Source organism: Oncorhynchus tshawytscha, linkage group LG24, assembly GCF_018296145.1.
Source record: "Oncorhynchus tshawytscha isolate Ot180627B linkage group LG24, Otsh_v2.0, whole genome shotgun sequence".
Lineage (NCBI taxonomy): Eukaryota > Metazoa > Chordata > Actinopteri > Salmoniformes > Salmonidae > Oncorhynchus > Oncorhynchus tshawytscha.
Window position 1 is genome coordinate 31,749,316 of NC_056452.1, and position 26,203 is coordinate 31,775,518.

At 47.3% G+C, this 26,203-nt stretch overlaps 2 protein-coding genes and 2 long non-coding RNA genes across 13 annotated transcripts in view; 2 read left to right on the forward strand and 2 right to left on the reverse strand.

Moving 5' to 3' along the window:
- Positions 1-7,893, forward strand: part of vit (vitrin) — an 89,628-nt gene extending 81,735 nt beyond the window's left edge. For all 10 annotated transcript variants that reach the window (XM_042305666.1, XM_042305661.1, XM_042305662.1 and 7 more), the window contains 3 exons: positions 2,633-2,859; positions 2,992-3,505; positions 7,300-7,893. In XM_042305666.1, coding sequence (XP_042161600.1) covers positions 2,633-2,859; positions 2,992-3,505; positions 7,300-7,478 — 920 coding nt within the window. In that variant the 3' untranslated portion in view covers positions 7,479-7,893. The remainder of the gene's footprint in view (positions 1-2,632; positions 2,860-2,991; positions 3,506-7,299) is intronic.
- LOC121840722 lies at positions 159-600 on the reverse strand. Its single transcript, XR_006079855.1, has 2 exons — positions 525-600; positions 159-394 (listed from the first exon to the last, which is right to left on the reverse strand). It is a non-coding gene; the product is annotated as an uncharacterized LOC121840722 (long non-coding RNA).
- Positions 7,894-8,874: 981 nt separating the features above from the next.
- Positions 8,875-10,789, forward strand: LOC112239348. The gene is made up of 2 exons (XR_002951811.2): positions 8,875-10,123; positions 10,182-10,789. It is a non-coding gene; the product is annotated as an uncharacterized LOC112239348 (long non-coding RNA).
- Positions 10,790-11,440: 651 nt separating this feature from the next.
- The window catches only part of LOC112239345 (striatin), a gene marked incomplete in the record, with an annotated part of 92,709 nt that continues 77,946 nt past the window's right edge, over positions 11,441-26,203 (reverse strand). The window contains 8 exon segments of the mRNA XM_042305678.1: positions 11,441-13,753; positions 14,474-14,560; positions 15,059-15,160; positions 15,251-15,391; positions 15,982-16,146; positions 17,090-17,259; positions 17,515-17,690; positions 23,252-23,388. Of these exon segments, the coding sequence (XP_042161612.1) occupies positions 13,584-13,753; positions 14,474-14,560; positions 15,059-15,160; positions 15,251-15,391; positions 15,982-16,146; positions 17,090-17,259; positions 17,515-17,690; positions 23,252-23,388 (1,148 nt within the window).

The window sequence follows — 26,203 nt, forward strand, 5'->3', positions numbered from 1 at the left end:
TTAAACTACTTCAGCTGTGTCTGTCTGTCTGTCTGTCTGTCTGTCTGTTTTAACCTCCTCTCTGCTGCCCCCTGCTGTACTCCTAGGGAAGGCCCTCCTATATTAAACTACTTAGCTGTGTCTGTCTGTCTGTCTGTCTGTCTGTCTGTCTGTCTGTCTGTCTGTCTGTCTGTCTGTCTGTCTGTCTGTCTGTCTGTCTGTCTGTCTGTCTGTTTTAACCTCCTCTCTGCTGCCCCCTGCTGTACTCCTAGGGAAGGCCCTCCTATATTAAACTACTTCAGCTGTGTCTGTCTGTCTGTTTTAACCACCTCTCTGCTGCCCCCTGCTGTACTCCTAGGGAAGGCCCTCCTATATTAAACTACTTCAGCTGTGTCTGTCTGTCTGTTTTAACCTCCTCTCTGCTGCCCCCTGCTGTACTCCTAGGGAAGGCCCTCCTATATTAAACGACTTCAGCTGTGTCTGTCTGTCTGTCTGTCTGTCTGTCTGTCTGTCTGTCTGTCTGTCTGTCTGTCTGTTTTAACCACCTCTCTGCTGCCCCCTGCTGTACTCCTAGGGAAGGCCCTCCTATATTAAACTACTTCAGCTGTGTCTGTCTGTCTGTCTGTCTGTCTGTCTGTCTGTCTGTTTTAACCTCTCTGCTGCCCCCTGCTGTACTCCTAGGAAGGCCCTCCTATATTAAACTACTTCAGCTGTGTCTGTCTGTCTGTTTTAACCACCTCTCTGCTGCCCCCTGCTGTACTCCTAGGGAAGGCCCTCCTATATTAAACTACTTCAGCTGTGTCTGTCTGTCTGTTTTAACCACCTCTCTGCTGCCCCCTGCTGTACTCCCTCCTATATTAAACTACTTCAGCTGTGTCTGTCTGTCTGTTTTAACCACCTCTCTGCTGCCCCCTGCTGTACTCCTAGGGAAGGCCCTCCTATATTAAACTACTTCAGCTGTGTCTGTCTGTTTTAACCACCTCTCTGCTGCCCCCTGCTGTACTCCTAGGGAAGGCCCTCCTATATTAAACTACTTCAGCTGTGTCTGTCTGTCTGTTTTAACCTCCTCTCTGCTGCCCCCTGCTGTACTCCTAGGGAAGGCCCTCCTATATTAAACTACTTCAGCTGTGTCTGTCTGTCTGTTTTAACCACCTCTCTGCTGCCCCCTGCTGTACTCCTAGGGAAGGCCCTCCTATATTAAACTACTTCAGCTGTGTCTGTCTGTCTGTTTTAACCACCTCTCTGCTGCCCCCTGCTGTACTCCTAGGGAAGGCCCTCCTATATTAAACTACTTCAGCTGTGTCTGTCTGTCTGTTTTAACCACCTCTCTGCTGCCCCCTGCTGTACTCCTAGGAAGGCCCTCCTATATTAAACTACTTCAGCTGTGTCTGTCGGTTTTAACCACCTCTCTGCTGCCCCCTGCTGTACTCCTAGGGAAGGCCCTCCTATATTAAACTACTTCAGCTGTGTCTGTCTGTCTGTTTTAACCTCCTCTCTGCTGCCCCCTGCTGTACTCCTAGGGAAGGCCCTCCTGTATTATCAAACTATGCAAACGAGCAGCCGCACACGATCCTAAAATCACCATGCGCAACGCCAAGCGTCGGCTGGAGGTTTCCTGGCCGAGCAGCCGCACACGATCCTAAAATCACCATGCGCAACGCCAAGCGTCGGCTGGAGGTTTCCTGGCCGAGCAGCCGCACACGATCCTAAAATCACCATGCGCAACGCCAAGCGTCGGCCGGAGGTTTCCATGGCCGAGCAGCCGCACACGATCCTAAAATCACCATGCGCAACGCCAAGCGGAAACGCGTTCTCTGATAAATCACATTTAACTATCTGGCAGTCCGACGGACAGATCTGGGTTTGGTAGATGCCAGGAAAACGCTACCTGCCCCAATGCATTGTGCCAACTGTAAAGTTTGGTGGAGGTGGAATAATGGTCTGGGGCTGTTTTTCATGGTTCGGGCCCCTTAGTTCCAGTGAAGGGAAATCTTAACACTACAGCATTCAATGACATTCTAATCTAGATTATTCTGTGCTTCCAACTTTGTGTTAACAGTTTGGGAAAGGCCCTTTCCTGTTTCAGCATGACAATGATCCCATACACAAACCGAGCTCCAAACAGAAATGGTTTATTGAGATGGTTTGTTGTGTCGAAGAATTTGACTGGCCTGCACAGAGCCCTGACCTCAACCCCATCAAACACCTTTGGGAGTGAATTGAAACGCTGACTGCGAATCTCCCAACATCAGTGCCTGACCTCACTAATACTCTTGTGGCAGAATAGAAGCAAGTCCCAGCAGCAATGTTCCAACATCTAGTGGAAAGCCTTCCCAGAAGAGTGGAGGCTGTTATAGCAAAGGGGGGGACCAACTCCATATTAATTTTGTGATGAGATGTTTGACGAGCAGGTGTCCACAGTCTTTTGATCATTGTAGTGTATTTCAGCTGTCTGTCTGCTTCTCTGCTGCCCCCTAGAGGTCTCCTAGGGAAGGCCGTCTGTTATATCAACAAACACTACTTCAGCTGTCTGTCTGTTAAGCGCTCTGCTGCCCCCCGGTGTTCTCCTAGGGAAGTCCCTCTGTTATATAAACAAACATTACTTCAGCTGTCTGTCTGTTAAGCGCTCTGCTGCCCCCCGGTGTTCTCCTAGGGAAGGCACTCTCCTATATCAACAAACATTACTTCAGCGACGCCAACGGTAACCGGGGCGGAGCGCCCAACGTGGCTGTGGTTCTGGTAGACGGCTGGCCAACCGACAAGGTAGAGGAGGCATCACGCCAGGCCAGAGAGTCTGGTATCAACATCTTCTTTGTGACCATCGAGGGACCCGACGAGAACGAGAAGCAGAATGTGGTGGAGCCGAACTTTGTGGACAAGGTAAATAGAGACGATGGTCACTGGGTCACCCATAGCTATGTTAACACATACATCCGCTTCCAATTCCCTCACAATTTGAGCCCCTTCATGAAACCCTGCCCAACCACCTCATCTTCTCTCATCTCTCAACAGGCGGTGTGTCGAACCAACGGTTTCTACTCCCTACCCGTGTCGAGCTGGTTCGCCTTGCGGAAGGCAGTCCAACCCCTTGTCAAGCGTGTGTGCGACACCGACCGTCTCGTCTGCAGCAAGACCTGCCTTAACGCAAACGACATCGCCTTCGTCATCGACGGATCCAGCTCTGTGGGCACCGGGAACTTCCGGACCGTCCTGCAGTTCGTCGCTAACATCACGCGGGAGTTTGAGATATCGGACACGGACACACGAGTCGGCGCAGTACAGTATACGTACGAACAACGGCTGGAGTTTGCCTTCGGCCAACACAACAACAAGGCTGATCTGCTTAATGCCATAAAGAGGATTAATTACTGGAGTGGCGGGACCAGTACTGGAGCGGCTATCACCTACGCGGCAGAGCAGCTGTTCAGCAAGTCCAAACCCAACAAACGCAAGATCATGATCGTTATCACCGATGGGAGGAGCTACGATGATGTCAGAGCTCCAGCGTTGGCCGTCCATCGCCAAGGTGAGGGGTCAGAGGTTGATTGGTGTGGTCAGAAAATCTGGCCAATGTGGGGGGAGCTCCTCTAAGAAAAAGCACCTCGATATGAAGGTAATTTAGCATCATACTGGTGGATAATTTTGGATTGCTATTTTATTATTTATTCATATGGGAAACTAAATGAAAGCTAAGTTGGTGTGAAACCAAATTGAAATGTAATTAAAGCTAAGTTGGTGTGAAACCAAATTGAAATGTAATGAAAGCCAAGCTGGTGTGAAACCAAATTGAAATGTAATGAAAGCTAAGTTGGTGTGAAACCAAATTGAAATGTAATTAAAGCTAAGTTGGTGTGAAACCAAATTGAAATGTAATGAAAGCTAAGTTGGTGTGAAACCAAATTGAAATGTAATGAAAACTACGCTGAACAAAAATATAAATGCAACACGCAAACAATTCAATCCAAAGAGTTACAACTCATAAGGAAATCAGTAAATTGAAATACATTTATTAGGTCCTAATCTATGGATTTCACATGACAGTTATATCTGTTGGTCACAGATTTTTTTATTTTACCTTTATTTAACTAGGCAAGTCAGTTATGAACAAATTCTTATTTTCATTAAAGGCCTAGGAACAGTGGGTTAACTGCCTGTTCAGGGGCAGAACGACAGAGTTTTACCTTGTCAGCTCAGGGATTTGAACTTGCAACCTTTCGGCTGCTAACCCAACGCTCTAACCACTAGGCTACCCTGCCGCCCCAGATAACACTATATACAAAAGGTATGTGGACACCCCATCAAATTAGTGGATCTGGCTATTACAGCCACACCCGTAGCTGACAGGTGCATTAAATTGACCACACAGCCATGCAATCTCCATAGACAAATATTGGCAGTAGAATGGCCCTTACTGAAGAGCTTAGTGACTTTCAACGTGGTACCGTCATAGGATGCCACCTTTCCAACAAGTCAGTTCGTCAAATGTCTGCCCTGCTAGAGCTGCCCCGGGCAACTGTAAGTGCTGTTATTGTGAAGTGGAAACGTCTAGGAGCAACAACAGCTCAGCCGCGAAGTGGTAGGCCACACAAACTCACAGAATGGGACTCTGAGTGCTGAAGCACGTAGCACGTAAATATCGTCTGTCCTCGGTTGTAACACTCACTACCGAGTTAAAAAATGCCTCTGGAAGCAATGTTCATCGGAAGCTTCATGAAATGGGTTTCCATGGCCGAGCAGCCGCACACAAGCCTAAGATCACCATACACATGCCAAGCATCGGCTAGAGTGGTGTAACACCCGCCGCCATTGGACTCTGGAGCAGTGGAAATGCGTTCTCTGGAGTGATGAATCACGCTTCACCATCTGGCAGTCCTACGGACTTATCTGGGTTTGGCGGATGCCAGGAGAACCCTACCTGCCCCAATGCATAGTGCCAACTGTAAAGTTTGGTGGAGGAGGAATAATGGTCTGGGTTTGTTTTTCATGGTTCGGGACCCTTAGTTCCAGTGAAGGGAAATCTTAACGCTACAGCATACAATGACATTCTAGATGATTCTGTGCTTCCAACTTTGTGGCAAAAAACTTTCCTGTTTCAGCAAGACAATGCTGCCGTGCAAAGCGAGGTCCATACAGAAATGGTTTGTTGAGATCGGTGTGGAAGAACTTGACTGGCCTGCACAGAGCCCTGACCTGAACCCCATTGAACAGCTTTGGGATGAATTGGAACACAGACTGCAAGCCAAGCCTAATCACCCAACATCAGTGCCCGACCTCACTAATGTTCTTGTGGCTGAATGGAACCAAGTCCCTGCAGCAATGTTCCAACATCTAGTGGAAAGCCTTCCCAGAAGAGTGGAGGCTGTTATAGCAGCAATGTTCCAACATCTAGTGGAAAGCCTTCCCAGAAGAGTGGAGGCTGTTATAGCAGCAATGTTCCTACATCTAGTAGAAAGCCTTCCCAGAAGAGTGGAGGCCGTTATAGCAAATAAGGGGGGACCAACTCCATATTAATGCCCACAATATTGGAATGAGATGTTCCACATACTTTTGGTCATGCAGTGTGTGTGGCTTGTTTCTAAGTGAAAATAGGTTTTTAGCTAATTATTATTTACATAAGTATTCAGACCCTTTGAAGTGGCTAGTGATACATGTATTACATAAGGATGCAGTCGATGATATAGAGTACAGTATATACGTATACATATGAGATGAATAATGTAGGGTATGTAAACATTATATTAGGTAGCATTGTTTAAAGTGGCTAGTGATATATTTTACATCATTTCCCATTATTAAAGTGGCTGGAGTTGAGTCAGTGTGTTGGCAGGGTTTTAGCTAATTATTATTTACATATTATTATAGTATTATATATATATATATATATATATATATATATAATAGTATTCAGACCCTTTGCTATGAGTCTCGAAATTGAGCTCAAATTGCATCCTGTTACCATTGATCATCCTTGATTGGAGTCCACTTGTGGTAAAGTCCACTTGTGGTAAACCTGTCTATATAAGGTCCCACAGTTGAAAGTACATATCAGAGCAAAAGCCAAGCCATGAGGTCAAAGGAATTCTCTGTAGAACTCTGAACTCAGGATTGTGTCGAGGCAGAGATCTGGGGAATGGTACCAAAAAATGTCTGCAGCATTGAAGGTCCCCAAGAACACAATGGCCTCCATCATTCTTAAATGGAAGAAATTTGGAACCATCAAGACAAGGGCCCTGGTCAGGGAGGTGACCAAGAACCCAATGGTCTCTCAGACAGAGTTCATCTGTGGAGAAGGGAGAGCCTTCTAGAAGGACAACTCTCTCTGCAGCACCAATTAGGCCTTTGTTGTAGAGTGGCCAGATGAAAGCCACTCCTCAGTAAAATGAGTTTGCTAAAAGGCACCTAAAGGACTTTCAGACAATGAGAAACAAGATTCTCTGGTCTGATGACACCATGGCTGAACTCTTTGGCCTGAATGCCAAGCGTCACATCAGAAGGAAACCTGGCACCATCCCTATGGTGAAGCATGGTGGTGGGAGCGTCACGCTGTGGGGATGTTTTTCAGCGGCAGGGACTGGGAGACTAGTCAGGATCGAGGGAAAGATGAACGGAGCAAAGTACAGAGAGATCCTTGATGAAAACCTACTCCAGAGCGCTCAAGACCTCAGACTGGGGCGAACGTTCACCTTCCAACAGGACAACAACCCTAAACACACAACCAAGACAATGCAGGAGTAGCTTCGGGACAAGTCTCTGAATGTCCTTCAGTGGACCAGCCAGAGGCCGGACTTCAACCTGATCGAACATCTCTGGAGAGACCTGAAAATAGCTGTGCAGCGACACTTCTCATCCAACCTGACAGAGCTTGAGAGGATCTGCAGAGAAGAATGGGAGAAACTCCCCAAATACAGGTGTGCCAGGTTTATAGAGTCATACCCAAGAAGACTGGAGGCTGTAATCGCTGCCAAAGGTGCTTCAACAAAGCTTATGTTTTTGACGTTTAATACATGTACTTTGTCATTATGGTATATTGTTATTGTTATTATTGTTATTGTTGCAGATTGATAAGAAAAAACAAATTTTATCAATTTTAGAATAAGTCTAACAAAATGTGGAAAAATTCATAGGGTCTGAATACTTTCTGAATGCACCGTGTTTATATATATTTATATATAATAAAAAAACGTATATATATATATATTTCAAATTACTGTCCTTTTTCTGGCATAATCTTTACGAACAAATCGGATTAAAAAAATATGTGCTGCCCTCCGTCGAATTCGGAAATCTCTAACTACCCGTCTCTCTCCTTTCCCTCTCCAGGTGTGATAGCGTACTCCATCGGCATCGCCTGGGCAGCGCAGGACGAGCTGGAATACATCGCCACCGACCCCGACAAGGAGCACTCCTACTTCGTAGATGAGTTTGACAGCCTCTACAAGTTCGTCCCCAAGGTGGTCAATAACATCTGTCAGGAGTTCAACTCACAGCCACGCAACTGAGCTGAGCAGGGAGGGCACCTAATTCCCTATATAGTGCACTACTTTTGAACAGGGCCCCTAGGGCCATAGACCCACCTTGCTTACGTACACCTATACTTATAAATCTGTGCTTACATATCAAGGAAACAAGGAAGGAAGGAAGAATATGTTTGTAAAGTTTTGAAACAGGGGCATAGGGGCTGTAGGGAGGGGGTTATATATTTGTATTAGGATCCCCACAAGCTAATTAGCAGCACTATCATGGAGACAGGACAGGGGCTCTACAAAATGTATTACCGGTAAGTTACCAAAATGAAAAATTGTTGTAATAGTTGGTGCTGAATGGGCAATAGTTTAATTCCCATGGGAGGTTATTGGTTTGAAGGCAGTGGGCATACGAACATGAATAAAATTGGCTCACAACGATTAAACTTTGGCCATGTGATCTCAACTGTTGTTGGTGTTCTAGTAACAGTCAGGGACGGGAGGGTGTTTAGTGTTCTCAGTCCTAATCATGTAACATAACTGATGAAAAAGTAAAACCAGCTGGACGTGGTGCTTACCAGGGTTGAGGTCAATTCAAATCTAAGGCCGTCAATTCAGGAAGTAAACGGAAATTCCAAATGTAATAATTTTTCAAAAGTGCTTTTATTTTCCACTTCTTAATAAACAGAAAAAGGATAAACTATTAATTGGTAAAGTTGAACTTTTAAAAAAAAAATTGTTAAATTCAAATCCCTTCCTGAATTGGCTGACTGAAATTTGAATTGAGCCCAACCTTCATGCTTACAGGAAAAACTATAAAGCATGTCTAGACTACTTCTTCTGTCTTAACACACCACACAATCTGCTGCTTATAGCGAGACATAGCCTTATGGGGACATGGCCTTATGGGGACATGGTGCTTATAGAGAGACATAGCCTTATGGGGACATGGCCTTATGGGGACATGGTGCTTATAGAGAGACATAGCCTTATGGGGACATGGTGCTTATAGAGAGACATAGCCTTATGGGGATGGGGACATGGCCTTATGGGGACATGGTGCTTATAGAGAGCCATGGCCTTATGGGGACATGGTGCTTATAGAGAGACATAGCCTTATGGGGACATGGCCTTATGGGGACATGGTGCTTATAGAGAGACATAGCCTTATGGGGACATGGCCTTATGGGGACATGGTGCTTATAGAGAGACATAGCATGGTGTATGGGGACATAGCCTTATGGGGACATGGCCTTATGGGGACATGGTGCTTATAGAGAGACATAGCCTTATGGGGACATGGTGCTTATAGAGAGACATAGCCTTATGGGGACATGGTGCTTATAGAGAGACATAGCCTTATGGGGACATGGTGCTTATAGAGAGACATAGCCTTATGGGGACATGGCGCTTATGGGGACATGATAGAGACATAGCCTTATGGGGACATGGCCGTATGGGGACATGGTGCTTATAGAGAGACATGGCCTTATGGGGACATGCCCTTATGGGGACATGGTGCTTATAGAGAGACATAGCCTTATGGGGACATGGTGCTTATAGAGAGATATAGCCTTATGGGGACATGGCCTTATGGGGACATGGTGCTTATAGAGAGACATAGCCTTATGGGGACATGGCCTTTTGGGGACATGGTGCTTATAGAGACATAGCCTTATGGGGACATGGCCTTATGGGGACATGGTGCTTATAGAGAAACATAGCCTTATGGGGACATGGCCTTTTGGGGACATGGTGCTTATAGAGACATAGCCTTATGGGGACATGGCCTTATGGGGACATGGTGCTTATAGAGAGACATAGCCTTATGGGGACATGGCCTTATGGGGACATGGTGCTTATAGAGAAACATAGCCTTATGGGGACATGGTGCTTAGCACTCCCTCTTAAGGCCTAATAACACAGTGCAGAAATACAATATGGTGCTTTACAGTAGATTGAGGTTGGAAAAGGGATAAGACTGCAGACAATCATCTTTGAAGAGGACCGACAGTCATCAGACCACATTATGGGAATTACGCCACATTATGGTCTTCATCAGAATTTGACCATGTGTGTCTTTTATAGAGGAGAGATTTGATTCTAAGGACATTGTGCAAGTTTTTTTCAACAAAAAAAAACCCAATGTTGTGCCAAGATTGACAATTCATGTTGGCGTTCTTTCTTTGGGTTTTGTAGTCAGAGTCATGATTGGATGTTATTGATACATGCTGACTGATAACTTTTGAAGTGAAAGCCATATAACACTCAATCCACAAAAACTGCAGGGGCCATACTTATGATTTAGCATGTTAGCAGCTAACAAGGATGGATTTTAACCTGAAGGGACCCATACTTATGATTTAGCATGTTAGCGGCTAACTAGCACAGGTTTAAACCTGAAAGACCCATACTTCTGATTTAGCATGTTAGCGGCTAACAAGCACAGGTTTAAACCTGAAAGACCCATACTTCTGATTTAGCATGTTAGCGGCTAACTAGCACAGGTTTAAACCTGAAAGACCCATACTTCTGATTTAGCATGTTAGCGGCTAACTAGCACAGGTTTAAACCTGAAAGACCCATACTTCTGATTTAGCATGTTAGCAGCTAACAAGCACAGGTTTAAACCTGAAAGACCCATACTTCTGATTTAGCATGTTAGCGGCTAACTAGCACAGGTTTAAACCCGAAAGACCCATACTTCTGATTTAGCATGTTAGCAGCTAACTAGCACAGGTTTAAACCTGCAGGTAACATCTTTAGCAGCTTTTCGCATTTCCAATTAGAAAACATGTCTTACTTGGGAACTCTAACTGGCTCTTAATCAAAACAAAGGAACAGTTCACTCTTTATTTATGTCAAATGAACACATGGTCAAATTAAAGAAACGCTTCAAGAGGAAGTTGTAGTTTTCTACCAGCTCTGATACTGTACCTATAAATAGATCAAACTAATACTTTTAACCTTAACAGTGTTCCTCACAAACTAAACCAGGGTCGTATTCATTAGTGCACATCGTAGGAAAAACATTTAACAAGGGAAAAATGAAAATGAGTTTCTTATTGGACAGATTCAAGTAGTCCCTCCCTGTTTCAGTCCATTTTCATCCATTGGGTGACTAACACAACCCAGTTCCCTCTCCTCCCTCTATTCTTCCAATATAATGTGCTTCCTTCTTGTTCACATGGCTGATATTGGTTTGTTCTGAGTATTTATATAATCTCCCTGTTTTTATTTTTTATCCTGTTTGTACATATGAATATTAAACAGCCTTGTCATTTTCCAATACATATTTGATCAATAATTTTAAATGCAATTTTTAATAAAATTATAATAAAATAAAAATCTTGTTGTGATATTATTCAGTGACAGAACAGAAGAGAGGTACTTGTTACCAGAGTAATCATAGGCAAAAACTTCAAATTTGTATATATTTGTGTGCAGCTATATTAGATTCTAGTAACGTATCAGTTTTGTCATGGACTGGACAGCTGTCTCTATACCATCGTTCCTGTTCTATACCAAACATTACATACAACACACACAACTAAGAGAAAAAAATGCAAAATTCCCAAGTTAACACAGTTGGAAGATTCTGGGAATATTTTTTATTTAATTTTTTTTAACTAGGCAAGTCAGTTAAGAACAAATTCTTATTTACAGTGACGGCCTAAACCGGGCCAAACCCGGACGACGCCGGGCCAATTGTGCTTCGCCCTATGGGACTCCCACTCACGGCCGGGTTATGATACAGCCTGGATTCTGACTCCTCAAGCACCGAGATGCTGCGCCACTCAGGTGCCCCAATCATGAGGGAACAAGAACATCCTCCAAACAGGATCTCCAAAACAACTGGGACAGGAAGAAAAATCATTACATTTCTCTACAACGAAAATGTTGTAAAAATCAGAGAGAATCAAAACGTCCTCTCCCCTCCTCCGGGTCTCTCAATTCACAGGTTGTAAAATCTCTCAAAATCATGGACAGAAACAAAATATTTTACAGCAGTTTTAATGAGAACAGACTTTCATATGCAAACCAGTGACCGTTACGGTCTGAGAAAATAGCTCATTTGAACTTGTAATTTACATGGATATTTTGATGGATTTGTGGAACAAAAAAAAATGGGTTGCTTTTTGTATGAACATAACATATTGTACTGTACTACAGCTCTCGGGGATAGCATCCCAAATGGCACCCTATTCCCTATATAGTGCACTACTTTAGACCAGGAACCTATGGACCCTAAAAGTAGTGCACTATATAGGGAATAGGGCGCCATTTGGGATGCTCCCCTACTCTGAGACGTTTCACACCCAGTGTCCACTGAGCACACTGCAGGCCAAACGCAGTGTCCACTGAGCACACTGCAGGCCAAACGCAGTGTCCACTGAGCACACTGCAGGCCAAACGCAGTGTCCACTGAGCACACTGCAGGCCAAACGCAGTGTCCACTGAGCACACTGCAGGCCAAACGCAGTGTCCACTGAGCACACTGCAGGCCAAACGCAGTGTCCACTGAGCACACTGCAGGCCAAACGCAGTGTCCACTGAGCACACTGCAGGCCAAACGCAGTGTCCACTGAGCACACTGCAGGCCAAACGCAGTGTCCACTGAGCACACTGCAGGCCAAACGCAGTGTCCACTGAGCACACTGCAGGCCAAACGCAGTGTCCACTGAGCACACTGCAGGCCAAACGCAGTGTCCACTGAGCACACTGCAGGCCAAACGCAGTGTCTGGCATTGTAAAGATGGACCAACATACTTAAAACTCCTATTGTAGAACCAGATGATTTACTTTGGAAACATGTTGTTGCTGTTGCAGTTTTATAACAAGGAATTCTTCTAACAAATAGGAAATATTAACTTGATCGTCTGTTTGGCTGATTCCCTTCTACCCTGGTCCCAGACCTGTTAGTGCTTTTCTTTTCAACTCTTATATGGTCAATGGCAAGACAGAACAAACTGATCTGGGGACAAGGCTTCTTTTCACCCATGCTTTTTATATATATATAAAAAAAAGAGCACTCAAACTCTCAGTCAGTTTTAAGACTTAATATATATTTTGTTTATTATACGTATTTGTAATTCTACATCCAATATTTTTGTTAAAATGGACACCATCGTGACAACCTTTCCCTATCAACGCTGTCTGCCCCCCGCAAAAACAGATGCTCTGTAAAATAACTTTTGTCTCAAGACTTTTTTTTAAAGCAAAGGCACATTTTTTAATAAGTATTTTTAAAAGGAAAGCAGAGAGAGAAACTGGCTGGCTGGTGGGTGGGCAGAGACAGAGTCAGCCCGGGGAGGCAGAGTCAGCCCGGGGAGGCAGAGTCAGCCCGGGGAGGCAGAGTCAGCCCGGGAGGCAGAGTCAGCCCGGGGAGGCAGAGTCAGCCCGGGGAGGCAGAGTCAGCCCGGGGAGACAGAGTCAGCCCGGGGAGACAGAGGGGGAAAAGCGAGATGCTTCCATCTAAGACAGCCAGCCAGCATCTCCAACACAACACTGGAAGTGACTTGGAGGAGGAGGAGGGACCAGGGAGCAGACGGCCTGATCTGAAGGGAGAAGTCTGGGCCTAGAGATTGGGGAAATGGGGGGGCTTGGGGTTCTGGTTAATGGGCATGACGACATGAGGAGGGGGTAGGGCATGGTGCTCCACCTCTCTAGTGAGTCTACACTATAAAACACCTGTCTGTCCGTCTTCAACGCTCTCGCTAGCTGTGAAGGGAAGACAGACCATAAGGTTAGTCTGAAGACAATAGTATCAGTCTGTGTGGGTGTTCATTGGCCCCGGATTCGAGAAAGAGGGTCTTTGTGGCCGGTCATACCCAGGGGCCTGCCTGGATTGCACAGGGATGAGGAAGCCTTGTGCCCAATCGCAGTTCCCCTAACAGACCTCTGAGCCAACCACAGCCCTGGCCCTATCCCTCTGGAGGCGGGCCTAGTCTGGGGCTTAGAAGTGGCCATTGGCTGCATCATCCACCAGTCAAAACAGGGAACCAGTAGTGTGAGAGGTGATATATATGAGGGGAAGTCTGCGTGGAACCTCACACGCTCGTTTCTTAAGGTCCCGCCCCTCCTGTGTCTCTATTGATCCCTGGTGCTGGGAGGCCGTGTCGGTGGGCTGATTGGTCCTCGTCATACGAACACCTTGGCAAGAGCGTCTGCCCCGGCGGAGGCGATGTAGGCCTTAGAGGGGTGGAAGGCCACATCATGGATAGACTCATCATTCTTCTTCCTGTGAGCTGTAAACTCCTGGATACATGTCTTAGTCTCTAGGTTCCACAGACGAATAGAACAGTCATGACCTGAGGGAGGGGAGAGGAAGGTGAACAGTAGTTGGGCGACAAGGCAGTTTACATAAAGTTCTAGGCCCTCCCCATGTTTAATAAAGTATACAGCTCTGGTGTCCCCCAGGGCTCAGCTCTAGGCCCTCTCCTGTTTAATAAAGTATACAGCTCTGGTGTCCCCCAGGGCTCAGCTCTAGGCCCTCTCCTGTTTAATAAAGTATACAGCTCTGGTGTCCCCCTCAGGGCTCAGTATACAGCTCTGGTGTCCCCCAGGCCCTCTCCTGTTTAATAAAATATACAGCTCTGGTGTCCCCCAGGGCTCAGCTCTAGGCCCCCTCCTGTTTAATAAAATATACAGCTCTGGTGTCCCCCAGGGCTAAGCTCTAGGTGCCCTACTGTTTAATAAAATATATAGCTCTGGTGTCCCCCAGGGCTCAGCTCTAGGCCCCCTACTGTTTAATAAAATATACAGCTCTGGTGTTCCCCTGGGCTCAGCTCTAGGCCCCCTACTGTTTAATAAAATATACAGCTCTGGTGTTCCCCTGGGCTCAGCTCTAGGCCCCCTACTGTTCAATAAAATATACAGCTCTGGTGTTCCCCAGGGCTCAGCTCTAGGCCCCCTACTGTTTCATAAGGTCTGTCATATGCTCATAAGGGACTCTCCTACCATTGCAAGGAGTAATAAAATATATCTAGCTAGGGATGTTATAAATCGTTAGAGAGTTGTTCGCTACTTACTGCCAGACATCAGATAGAGCCCGTTGGGGTCGACAGCTAGACTGGTAACAGCATCCAGGTGGGCCACCATTGAGTGGATCAGCTTTCCTGAAGAGTTCAAATTGACAACATGTGTTAATTTTATATATACAGTGCCTTGCGAAAGTATTCGGCCCCCTTGAACTTTGCGACCTTTTGCCACATTTCAGGCTTCAAACATAAAGATATAAAACTGTATTTTTTTGTGAAGAATAAACAACAAGTGGGACACAATCATGAAGTGGAACAACATTTATTGGATATTTCAAACTTTTTTAACAAATCAAAAACTGAAAAATTGGGCGTGCAAAATTATGTGGCAAAAGGTCGCAAAGTTCAAGGGGGCCGAATACTTTCGCAAGGCACTGTATATATGTTTCTGCTTTCTGTGAATGCATCAGTTTAAGTGTACTCACTCTACTTTTAAAAACAAACTGCTGTGTTAAACCAAACTGGATCAAGAGGAGTAATAACTGGACGACTGCCAGAGGACTGATGGAGGACCACTGAGATCCTACTTAGTTCTGTGTGGAGGACACGTTTGTATGTAGACCAGTAAAATGTAACCTGTGTTGTTGTCGAAGAACTTGATGTGTCTGTCCTCTTCAGCAGTGATGGTGATGGGGAGGGTGGGGTGACTCAGCACCTTGTTGATCTGACAGCGGGTACCTGGAGAGAGGACAGATTGCTTCCTTGTTGAACAGGTCAATCTGACCATCCCTCCCACCCCTCTTCCTGCTCCCCTCCCTCCAGACCTACCCGTCTCTGCAGCAGACTCCAGGCTGAGCACTAGTTGCTGTGTCTCCATGTTGAACAGGCCAATCCGACCGCTGGTGAACGATGTCACCATGTGGGCGGGGTCACTGCAGAGCAGGTCCACTGAGGACGGCACGCCAAATTCTGAAGCAGGAAGCAAGACAAACGCACGCCATTCTCTGGGTTAAAACACCAGTAGTTCCGGTCAACACATCCTTTTACTGATCACATTAACTTACTATTCCGGTAAAAAAGTCACTCAACCATATCAGTTGATTTCGCCACAGATGTTTTATATCATGAACATACAAACACAATTCATGAAGTGCAAGACCATGTTAACCTCTTGAAACTAAGGGGCACTATTTTCACTTTTGGAAAAATAACGTTCCCAAAGTAAAATGGGATATTTTTCAGGACCAGATGCTAGAATATGCATATAATTGACAGCTTAGGATAGAAAACACTCTAAAGTTTCCAAAACTGTACAAATATTGTCTGTGAGTATAACAGAACTGATATTGCAGGTGAAAGCCTGAGAAAAATCCAATCAGGAAGTGACTTATTTAGAAACCTCTGTTGATGACAATTCTCCCGGATCCGGGATGGGTAGTTCCAAGAGATTAATATGAATTCCAAAATACAGAAAATGAACAGGGGGGGAAGGGGAAAAAATGACACTGTGCCAAGGCTGGGTTGGTGTTGGAGGCGTCCCAGAGCCTGTCTGTGTGTACCTTTATTTTGGAAGGTGACCAGGGCAGGCTTGGTATCGGAGGCGTCCCACAGTTTGACGGTGCCGTCTCCAGAGCAAGACAGGAGTCTCCGATGAACACCACTGTACACCAGACCCCACACCGAGTCAGTATGACCACACAGCGCCCCACGCAGGACAGACGGCTCTATTACACATGTTGAGAGAGAGACAAAGTGTTAGCAGTTGATGTTGCTCTTCAATAACACAGACCCCAAAAGCAAATCAGGGGGAGAGAAATAGGTTTATTCAAAGAGAACGAATCAAAGATGCTATGCTGAGAAGTAGATGATTATTCTTCCCTGCCCTCAGTGTTTCTCCACAGAACAAAGGGTCATGTCATTTATAACCCCCAACCCTAGCCTGTGGCTGACCAATTAGAATACCTTACAGTAAAATTGGGCCAATGGCCAAATAACAAGTATCCTGTTTCAGGCTCAACGTATAGACCATTCGAACCAACGAAAACTTACTACACGTAGCTATGAGTCCAGGACTGAATCCCCGACATAGATTTTTACAAAAGGGAAGAAGAGAGACACCACCAGAGAGCAACCCACGAGAGAGAGAGAGAGAGAGAGAGAGAGAGAGAGAGAGCGAGAGAGAGAGACAGGGGAGCCCAGAGAGAGAGAGAGACAGGGGAGCCCAGAGAGAGAGAGAGAGAGAGAGACAGGGGAGCCCAGCGAGAGAGAGAGAGAGAGACAGGGGAGCCCAGCGAGAGAGAGAGAGAGACAGGGGAGCCCAGCGAGAGAGAGAGAGAGACAGGGGAGCCCAGCGAGAGAGAGAGAGAGACAGGGAGCCCAGAGAGAGAGAGAGACAGGGAGCCGAGAGAGAGAGAGAGACAGGGGAGCCGAGAGAGAGAGAGACAGGGGAGCAGAGAGAGAGAGAGAGAGAGAGAGAGGGAGCCCAGAGAGAGAGAGAGAGAGACAGGGGAGCCCAGAGAGAGAGAGAGACAGGGGAGCCGAGAGAGAGAGAGAGAGACAGGGGAGCCGAGAGAGAGAGAGAGAGAGAGAGAGAGAGACACAGGGCAGCCCGAGAGAGAGAGAGAGGGAGAGAGAGAGAGAGACAGGCAGCCAGCCCTCTATTCTTACCGTATGAATCGTATGGGTCTAGGTTAGGGTTCGGTGTGTTCCAGCTCTGAATGGTGCCGTCCAGCCCTCCACTGAAACACTGCTCTCCTGTACTGCTCATCACAACACACAGCACTGCACCCTGGTGGGCCCTGAACGTGTACATGGGTTCCACATCTACAGAGGCATTCCTGGAGACGAAGACCGAGACAAATGGTGACCTGTAAACTTTGTAGACAATCTGGACTGTATGAAAAGGTCAAATACATGTTTGAGCAAGACATTGCTCTCACCAGATTTAGAGTCCATTTCACTTTGATTTATTCAATTCAGGAAGTAAATTGAAATTCCAATTCTCCCCAATTGGACTCGATACCTGGTGAAAGGAATGTCTCTAGTCTAAGTCTCTACTTTAGTGAAGTAGACACTGAGTTATATCGTCTTACTTCTTGGCGGGGGCAGTCTTCTGCAGGTTCCACATCTTCAGCGTGTGGTCCTCTGAGGCGGTGACCAGAACCGGTTCTATGGGGTGGAACGCCAGACCTCGGACCCCGTCAAAGTGGCTCCGCAGGGTCAACTTGGGGTTCCACGTCCTCCTCAGGGCATCCTTGTTGTTGGACATCTGAGGAGGGGGAAACGCCGTGGATTATGGGTAGATAGTGTGGAAGTCAACAGCAATAGTTTTCATCTCTTGTTAACGCATTTAGTGTGCAGTATTCCCAAGTGCTTGCTGTAGTTGAGGAAGGTATTGAGTGGACAGACACCAGTAATGTCAACACTCAGGACCCCAGTAATGTCAACACTCAGGACCCCAGTAATGTCAACACTCAGGACACCAGTAATGTCAACACTCAGGACACCAGTAATGTCAACACTCAGGACACCAGTAATGTCAACACTCAGGACACCAGTAATGTCAACACTCAGGACACCAGTAATGTCAACACTCAGGACACCAGTAATGTCAACACTCAGACACCAGTAATGTCAACACTCAGACACCAGTAATGTCAACACTCAGACACCAGTAATGTCAACACTCAGACACCAGTAATGTCAACACTCAGACACCAGTAATGTCAACACTCAGACACCAGTAATGTCAACACTCAGACACCAGTAATGTCAACACTCAGACACCAGTAATGTCAACACTCAGACACCAGTAATGTCAACACTCAGACACCAGTAATGTCAACACTCAGACACCAGTAATGTCAACACTCAGACACCAGTAATGTCAACACTCAGACACCAGTAATGTCAACATTCAGACACCAGTAATGTCAATACTCAGACACCAGTAATGTCAATACTCAGACACCAGTAATGTCAATACTCAGACATCAGTAATGTCAATACTCAGACATCAGTAATGTCAATATTCAGCGGAAGCAGAGATGGCTGGAGTCCGGGCCTTCCTTTCACACCGCCTGATATACAGGGCCTGGACGGCAGGAGGCTCGTCCCCAGTGACCCACCACCCAATAGAGGGCAGTGCAGCTGCTGTACCAAGCAGTGAAGCAGCCAATCAAAATGGGTTTGATGCTTTGGAACTGAGGATTTTTTTCAACCTCCTGGATGGGGAAGAGGTGAAGTTGTGCCTTCTTCACGACTGAGTGGACCATTTTAAGTCCTGAATGATGTGGACACCGAGGAACTTGAAGCTCTCGACCCACTCCACTACTATGGGGGCATGGCTCGCCCTTCCGTTTCCTGTAGTCCACGATCAGCTCCTTGGTCTGACTGACGTTGAAGGAGAGGTTGTTGTTCTGGCGCCACACTGCCAGGTCATCGACCTCCTCCCTGTAGGCCACGATCAGCTCCTTGGTCTGACTGACGTTGAAGGAGAGGTTGTTGTTCTGGCGCCACACTGCCAGGTCATCGACCTCCTCCCTGTAGGCCACGATCAGCTCCTTGGTCTGACTGACGTTGAAGGAGAGGTTGTTGTTCTGGCGCCACACTGCCAGGTCATCGACCTCCTCCCTGTAGGCCACGATCAGCTCCTTGGTCTGACTGACGTTGAAGGAGAGGTTGTTGTTCTGGCGCCACACTGCCAGGTCATCGACCTCCTCCCTGTAGGCCACGATCAGCTCCTTGGTCTGACTGACGTTGAAGGAGAGGTTGTTGTTCTGGCGCCACACTGCCAGGTCATCGACTTCCTCCCTGTAGGCCACGATCAGCTCCTTGGTCTGACTGACGTTGAAGGAGAGGTTGTTGTTCTGGCGCCACACTGCCAGGTCATCGACCTCCTCCCTGTAGGCCACGATCAGCTCCTTGGTCTGACTGACGTTGAAGGAGAGGTTGTTGTTCTGGCGCCACACTGCCAGGTCATCGACCTCCTCCCTGTAGGCCACGATCAGCTCCTTGGTCTGACTGACGTTGAAGGAGAGGTTGTTGTTCTGGCGCCACACTGCCAGGTCATCGACCTCCTCCCTGTAGTCCGTCTACCACCGCCGTTTTGTCAGCAAACTTGATGAGGGTGTTGGAGTCGTGAGTTGCCACGCAGTCGTGGGTGAACGGGGAGTACAGGATGGGAATTAGCACACACCCACGTTGAGGGTCAGTGTGGCGGGGATGTGTTATTGCCTACCCTCACCACCTGGGGGTGGCCCGTCAGGAAGTCCAGGAACCAGTTGCAGAGGGAGGTGTTTAGTCCCAGAGTCCTTAGCTTAGTGAAGAGCTTTGAGGGCACTATGGTGTTGAACACTGAGCTGTAGTCAATGAACAGCATTCTCACATAGATTTTCCTCTTATTTAGGTGGGTAAGGGAAGTATGCAAACTCGAATGGTCTAGGGTGTCTGGGATGATGGAGTTGCCATTACCAGCCTTTCAAAAGGACAATACATTAACAAAATAAATATTTTTTTTAAATCCTGATCAAGCTAAACACGATACCCCAAAATGACAAAGTAAAAACAGCAAGAAATGTTAACAAATGTATTCAAAAACATTCTATTTAATATCACATTTACATAATTACTTTCCTCAGTTCTTTGTTGGAGCACCATTGGCAGCGATTACAGCCTCGAATCTTCTTGGGTATGACGCTACAAGCTTGGCACACCTGTATTTGGGGAGTTTCTCCCATTCTTCTCTGCAGATCCTCTCAAGCTCTGTCAGGTTGGATGGGGAGCGTCGCTGCACAGCTATTTTCAGGTCCCTCCAGAGATCAGAGTTCAGGTTCAAGTCTGGGCCCTGGCTGGGCCTCTCAAGGACATTCAGAGATTTGTCCCGAAGCCACTCCAGTGATGTCTTGACTGTGTGCTTAGGGTCCGTTGTCCTGTTGGAAGGTGAACCTTAACCCCAGTCTGAGGTTCTGAAGCAGGTTTTCATCAAAGATCTCTGTACTTTGCTCTGTTCCATTTTCCCTCAATTCTGACTAGTCTCCCGGTCCCTGCTGCTGAAAAACAATCCCACAGCAATGATGCTGCCACCACCATGCTTCACCGTAGGGATGGTGCCAGGTTTCCTCCAGACGCGATGCTTCAGTTCAATCTTGGTTTCGTCAGACCAGAGAATCTGGTTACTCATGGTCTGAGAGTCCTTTAGGTACCTTTTGGCAAACTCCAAGCGGGCTGTCATGTGGCTTTAACTGAGGAGTGGCTTCCGTCTGGACACTCTACCGTAAAGGCCGGATTGGTGGACTGCTGCAGAGATGGTTATTCTCGCATCTCAACAGAGGAACTCTGGAGCTCTGTCAGGTCAGGTTCTTGGCCACCTCCCTGACCAAGGCTCTTCTCCCCCGATTGCTCAGTTTGGCCAGCTCTAGGAAGAGTATTGGTGGTTCCAAACTTCTTCCATTTAAGAATGATGGAGGCCACTGTGTTCTTGGGGACCTTCAATGCTGCAGAATGATGGAGGCCACTGTGTTCTTGGGGACCTTCAATGCTGCAGAATGACGGAGGCCACTGTGTTCTTGGGGACCTTCAATGCTGCAGAATGAAGTTAAGTTAATACTTTGTAGCGCCACCTTTTGCTGCGATTACAGCTGTAAGTCGCTTGGGGTATGTCTATCAGTTTTGCACATCGAGAGACTGAAATTTTTTCCCATTCCTCCTTGCAAAACAGCTCGAGCTCAGTGAGGTTGGATGGAGAGCATTTGTGAACAGCAGTTTTCAGTTCTTCCCACAGATTCTCGATTGGATTCAGGTCTGGACTTTGACTTGGCCATTCTAACACCTGGATATGTTTATTTTTGAACCATTCCATTGTAGATTTTGCTTTATGTTTTGGATTATTGTCTTGTTGGAAGACAAATCTCCGTCCCAGTCTCAGGTCTTTTGCAGACTCCATCAGGTTTTCTTCCAGAATGATCCTGTATTTGGCTCCATCCATCTTAACATAAATTTTAACCATCTTCCCTGTCCCTGCTGAAGAAAAGCAGGCCCAAACCATGATGCTGCCACCACCATGTTTGACAGTGTGGATGGTGTGTTCAGGGTGATGAGCTGTGTTGCTTTTACGCCAAACATAACGTTTTGCATTGTTGCCAAAAAGTTCAATTTTGGTTTCATCTGACCAGAGCACTTTCTTCCACATGTTTGGTGTGTCTCCCAGGTGGCTTGTGGCAAACTTTAAACAACACTTTTTATGGATATGTTTAAGAAATGGCTTTCTTCTTGCCACTCTTCCATAAAGGCCAGATTTGTGCAATATACGACTGATTGTTGTCCTATGGACAGAGTCTCCCACCTCAGCCGTAGATCTCTGCAGTTCATCCAGAGTGATCATGGGCCTCTTGGCTGCATCTCTGATCAGTCTTCTCCTTGTATGAGCTGAAAGTTTAGAGGGACGGCCAGGTCTTGGTAGATTTGCAGTGGTCTGATACTCCTTCCATTTCAATATTATCGCTTGCACAGTGCTCCTTGGGATGTTTAAAGCTTGGGAAATCTTTTTGTATCCAAATCCAGCTTTAAACTTCTTCACAACAGTATCTCGGACCTACCTGGTGTGTTCCTTGTACTTCATGATGCTCTCTGCGCTTTTAATGGACCTCAGACTATCACAGTGCAGGTGCATTTATACGGAGACTTGATTACACACAGGTGGATTGTATTTATCATCATTAGTCATTTAGGTCAACAATGGATCATTCAGAGATCCTCACTGAACTTCTGGAGAGAGTTTGCTGCACTGAAAGTAAGGGGCTGAATAATTTTGCACGCCCAATTTTTCAGTTTTTGATTTGTTAAAAAAGTTTGAAATTTCCAATAAATGTCGTTCCACTTCATGATTGTGTCCCACTTGTTGTTGATTCTTCACAAAAAAATACAGTTTTATATCTTTGTTTTTGAAGCCTGAAATGTGGCAAAAGGTCGCAAAGTTCAAGGGGGCAGAATACTTTCGCAAGGCACTGTATAAAATGAATTTGTAACGAGATTCAGTAAATTCTTTTGGGTAGCATTTCTATGTTGAAGATTAGAAAATAATTTTGTGCATTTCTCCCCATATTCCATCCAGTTAATAGATTATAAAAATAAAGCTACCTTTAAGTTGCTCCATTTCTTGTTGTTTTTCCTCTAACTTATTCTGTGCCTTTACGGTACAGTTTTTATTGCTATCTAACTGTTCTGTTAGTCTTTCCATTTTCCTTTGTTAATATGAGCTCTTCTGACCTAAATAATAGTTGTTTTATAGATGAGTACTGAATTGCAGGGCCTCTTGAAGGCACATTTAAAAGTGTCCCATACAATAAGGAGATCTGCTGTACCAATGTTATGTCTGAAAAAGTCCATTATAAATTATTCTGTACTAAACAAGTCCCCAATGTCCTCGGGGAAAATCTGTAAGAGGAATGTGTATTCCAATTATTTTATGGGACAACCGCATTTTGTCCCCAATCAAACATTTGGTGCCAGCGAGAAGGACATAAGAAAGTAGTCAAGACAACTAGCTTGATATGTAAGCCTCCATACATCCACTAGTTCCAATATATGAATACAATTCATCACGTCTTTAAGTGCATGAGGGGGATAGTTTGTAATGTGATGTCCTTCACGGTCCATTGAAATACTGAAAAACCATACTATAACCTCTCACCATAGTAATCGCTGTACCTTCAGATGTGAGTGCTACAGGACGGTAGCCATCGTGGCGGTTATCCTTAAGAGTTCTTGGGAACAGGAATGAAAGTTGTGATTGTATTCTAGTACAAAGGCTACTCAAGAGGTGCTACTTACGTCGTACGCCAAGCTATCAGCCTCGTTGGCGACGGTAAGACCAGCCAGCTCCCCCAGTCCCAGTTCAGCCTCCATGTTCTCATCAGGACCCATTATGAAGGACTTTCCTGAGGAAGGAGGGAAGGTCAGCACCTCCACTGGAAGAGAAAAACACAGTTACTACCTGGAAGGAAGCCATGACACACTATACAATATTACGGGCAAATGCCAACTTTTGAAAACAATCCCAAAAACAGTTTCCTGGGGTTTTTTCTCTCAGAAATCCCAGCTAGAGGATTCCCTGAATCAGAGAGGAGTAAGCAGGAAGGAAATCCTACAACTGAGAAGATTCTGGAAGAACAGGAAACTTTAGGAACCTTTTCTTAAATTTTGAAACCCGAGTGATTACACCGGGGACAGAGAGAGAGACACCGGGGACAGAGAGAGAGAGAGACACACCGGAGAGAGAGAGAGAGAGAGACACCGGGGACAGAGAGAGAGACACCGGGGAGAGAGAGAGAGAGAGACCGGGAGAGAGAGAGAGAGGGGAGAGAGAGAGAGAGAGACACCGGGGAGACAGAGAGACAGAGAGAGAGAGAGAGAGAGAGAGAGAGAGACACCGGGGACAGAGAGAGAGAGAGAGAGAGAGAGAGAGAGACACCGGGGACAGAGAGAGAGAGAGAGAGAGAGAGAGAGACACCGGGACAGAGACAGAGAGACACCGGGGACAGAGAGAGAGAGAGAGAGAGACAGAGAGAGACAGAGAGAGAGAGACACCGGGAGAGAGAGAGAGACACGGGGAGAGAGAGAGAGAGACCGGGGACAGAGAGAGAGAGAGAGAGACACCCGGGGACAGAGAGAGAGAGAGAGACACCGGGGACAGAGAGAGAGAGAGAGACACCGGGGACAGAGAGAGAGAGAGAGAGAGAGACACGGGGGACAGAGAGAGAGAGAGAGAGAGAGACACACGGGGACAGAGAGAGAGAGAGAGAGAGAGAGAGACACCGGGGACAGAGAGAGAGAGAGACAGAGACACCGGGGACAGAGAGAGAGACACCGGGGACAGAGAGAGAGAGGAGACACCGGGGACAGAGAGAGAGAGAGAGACACGGGGACAGAGAGAGAGAGAGAGAGACACCGGGGACAGAGAGAGAGAGAGAGAGACACCGGGACAGAGAGAGAGAGAGACACCGGGGAGACAGAGAGAGAGAGAGAGAGACACCGGGGAGAGAGAGAGAGAGAGAGACCGGGGACAGAGAGAGAGAGAGAGACACACCGGGAGAGAGAGAGAGACAGAGAGAGAGAGACAGAGACAGAGAGAGAGACAGAGAGAGAGACAGAGAGAGACACCGGGGACAGAGAGAGAGAGAGAGAGAGACACACCGGGGACAGAGAGAGAGAGAGAGAGACACCGGGGACAGAGAGAGAGAGAGAGACACCGGGGAGAGAGAGAGAGAGAGAGACACCGGGGACAGAGAGAGAGAGAGAGACAGACAGAGAGAGACAGAGACAGAGAGAGAGACGCCGGGGACAGAGAGAGAGACACCGGGGACAGAGAGAGACACCGGGACAGAGAGAGAGACACGGGGACAGAGAGAGAGACACCGGGGACAGAGAGAGAGACACCGGGGACAGAGAGAGAGACACCGGGAGGACAGAGAGAGAGAGACACACGGGGACAGAGAGAGAGAGAGACACCGGGAGAGAGAGAGAGAGAGAGAGACACAGAGAGAGAGAGAGACACACCGGGGACAGAGAGAGACAGAGAGAGACACACCGGGGACAGAGAGAGAGAGAGAGACACCGGGGACAGAGAGAGAGAGAGACACCGGGGAGAGACAGAGAGAGAGAGAGACACCGGGGACAGAGAGAGAGACAGAGAGAGAGACACCGGGGACAGAGAGAGAGACACCGGGACAGAGAGAGAGAGACACCGGGGACAGAGAGAGAGACACCAGGGGACAGAGAGAGACACCGGGGACAGAGAGAGACACATTGGGAGACACCGGAGACAGACAGAGAGACAGGGGGACAGAGAGAGAGAGAGACACCGGGGACAGAGAGAGAGAGAGACACCGGGGACAGAGAGAGAGAGAGACACCGGGGACAGAGAGAGAGACACCGGGGACAGAGAGGGGACAGAGAGAGAGAGAGAGACACCGGGGACAGAGAGAGAGACACCGGGGACACCGGGGAGAGAGAGAGAGACACCGGGGACAGACAGAGAGAGAGAGAGACACCGGGGACAGAGAGAGAGACACCGGGGACAGAGAGAGAGAGACAGAGAGAGAGAGAGAGACACCGGGGACAGACAGAGAGAGAGACACCGGGAGAGAGACACCGGGACAGAGAGAGAGAGAGAGAGAGACACGGGGACAGAGAGAGAGAGAGAGAGAGAGAGACAGAGAGAGAGAGACACCGGGGACAGAGAGAGAGAGAGAGAGACACCGGAGAGAGAGAGAGAGAGAGACACCGGGGACAGAGAGAGAGAGAGAGAGAGAGACACCGGGGACAGAGAGAGAGAGAGAGAGAGAGAGAGACACCGGGGACAGAGAGAGAGAGAGAGAGAGACACCGGGGACAGAGAGAGAGAGAGACACCGAGAGACACCGGGGACAGAGAGAGAGAGAGAGACACCGGGGACAGAGAGAGAGAGAGAGAGAGAGACCGGGGACAGAGAGAGAGAGAGAGAGAGACACCGGGGACAGAGAGAGAGAGAGAGAGACACCGGGGACAGAGAGAGAGAGAGAGACACCGGGACAGAGAGAGAGAGAGACAGAGAGAGACACCGGGACAGAGAGAGAGAGAGAGAGACACACGGGACAGACAGAGAGAGAGACAGAGAGAGACACCGGGGACAGAGAGAGAGAGAGACAGAGAGACACCGGGGACAGAGAGAGAGAGAGAGACACCGGGGACAGAGAGAGAGAGAGACAGAGAGACACCGGGGACAGAGAGAGAGAGAGAGAGAGAC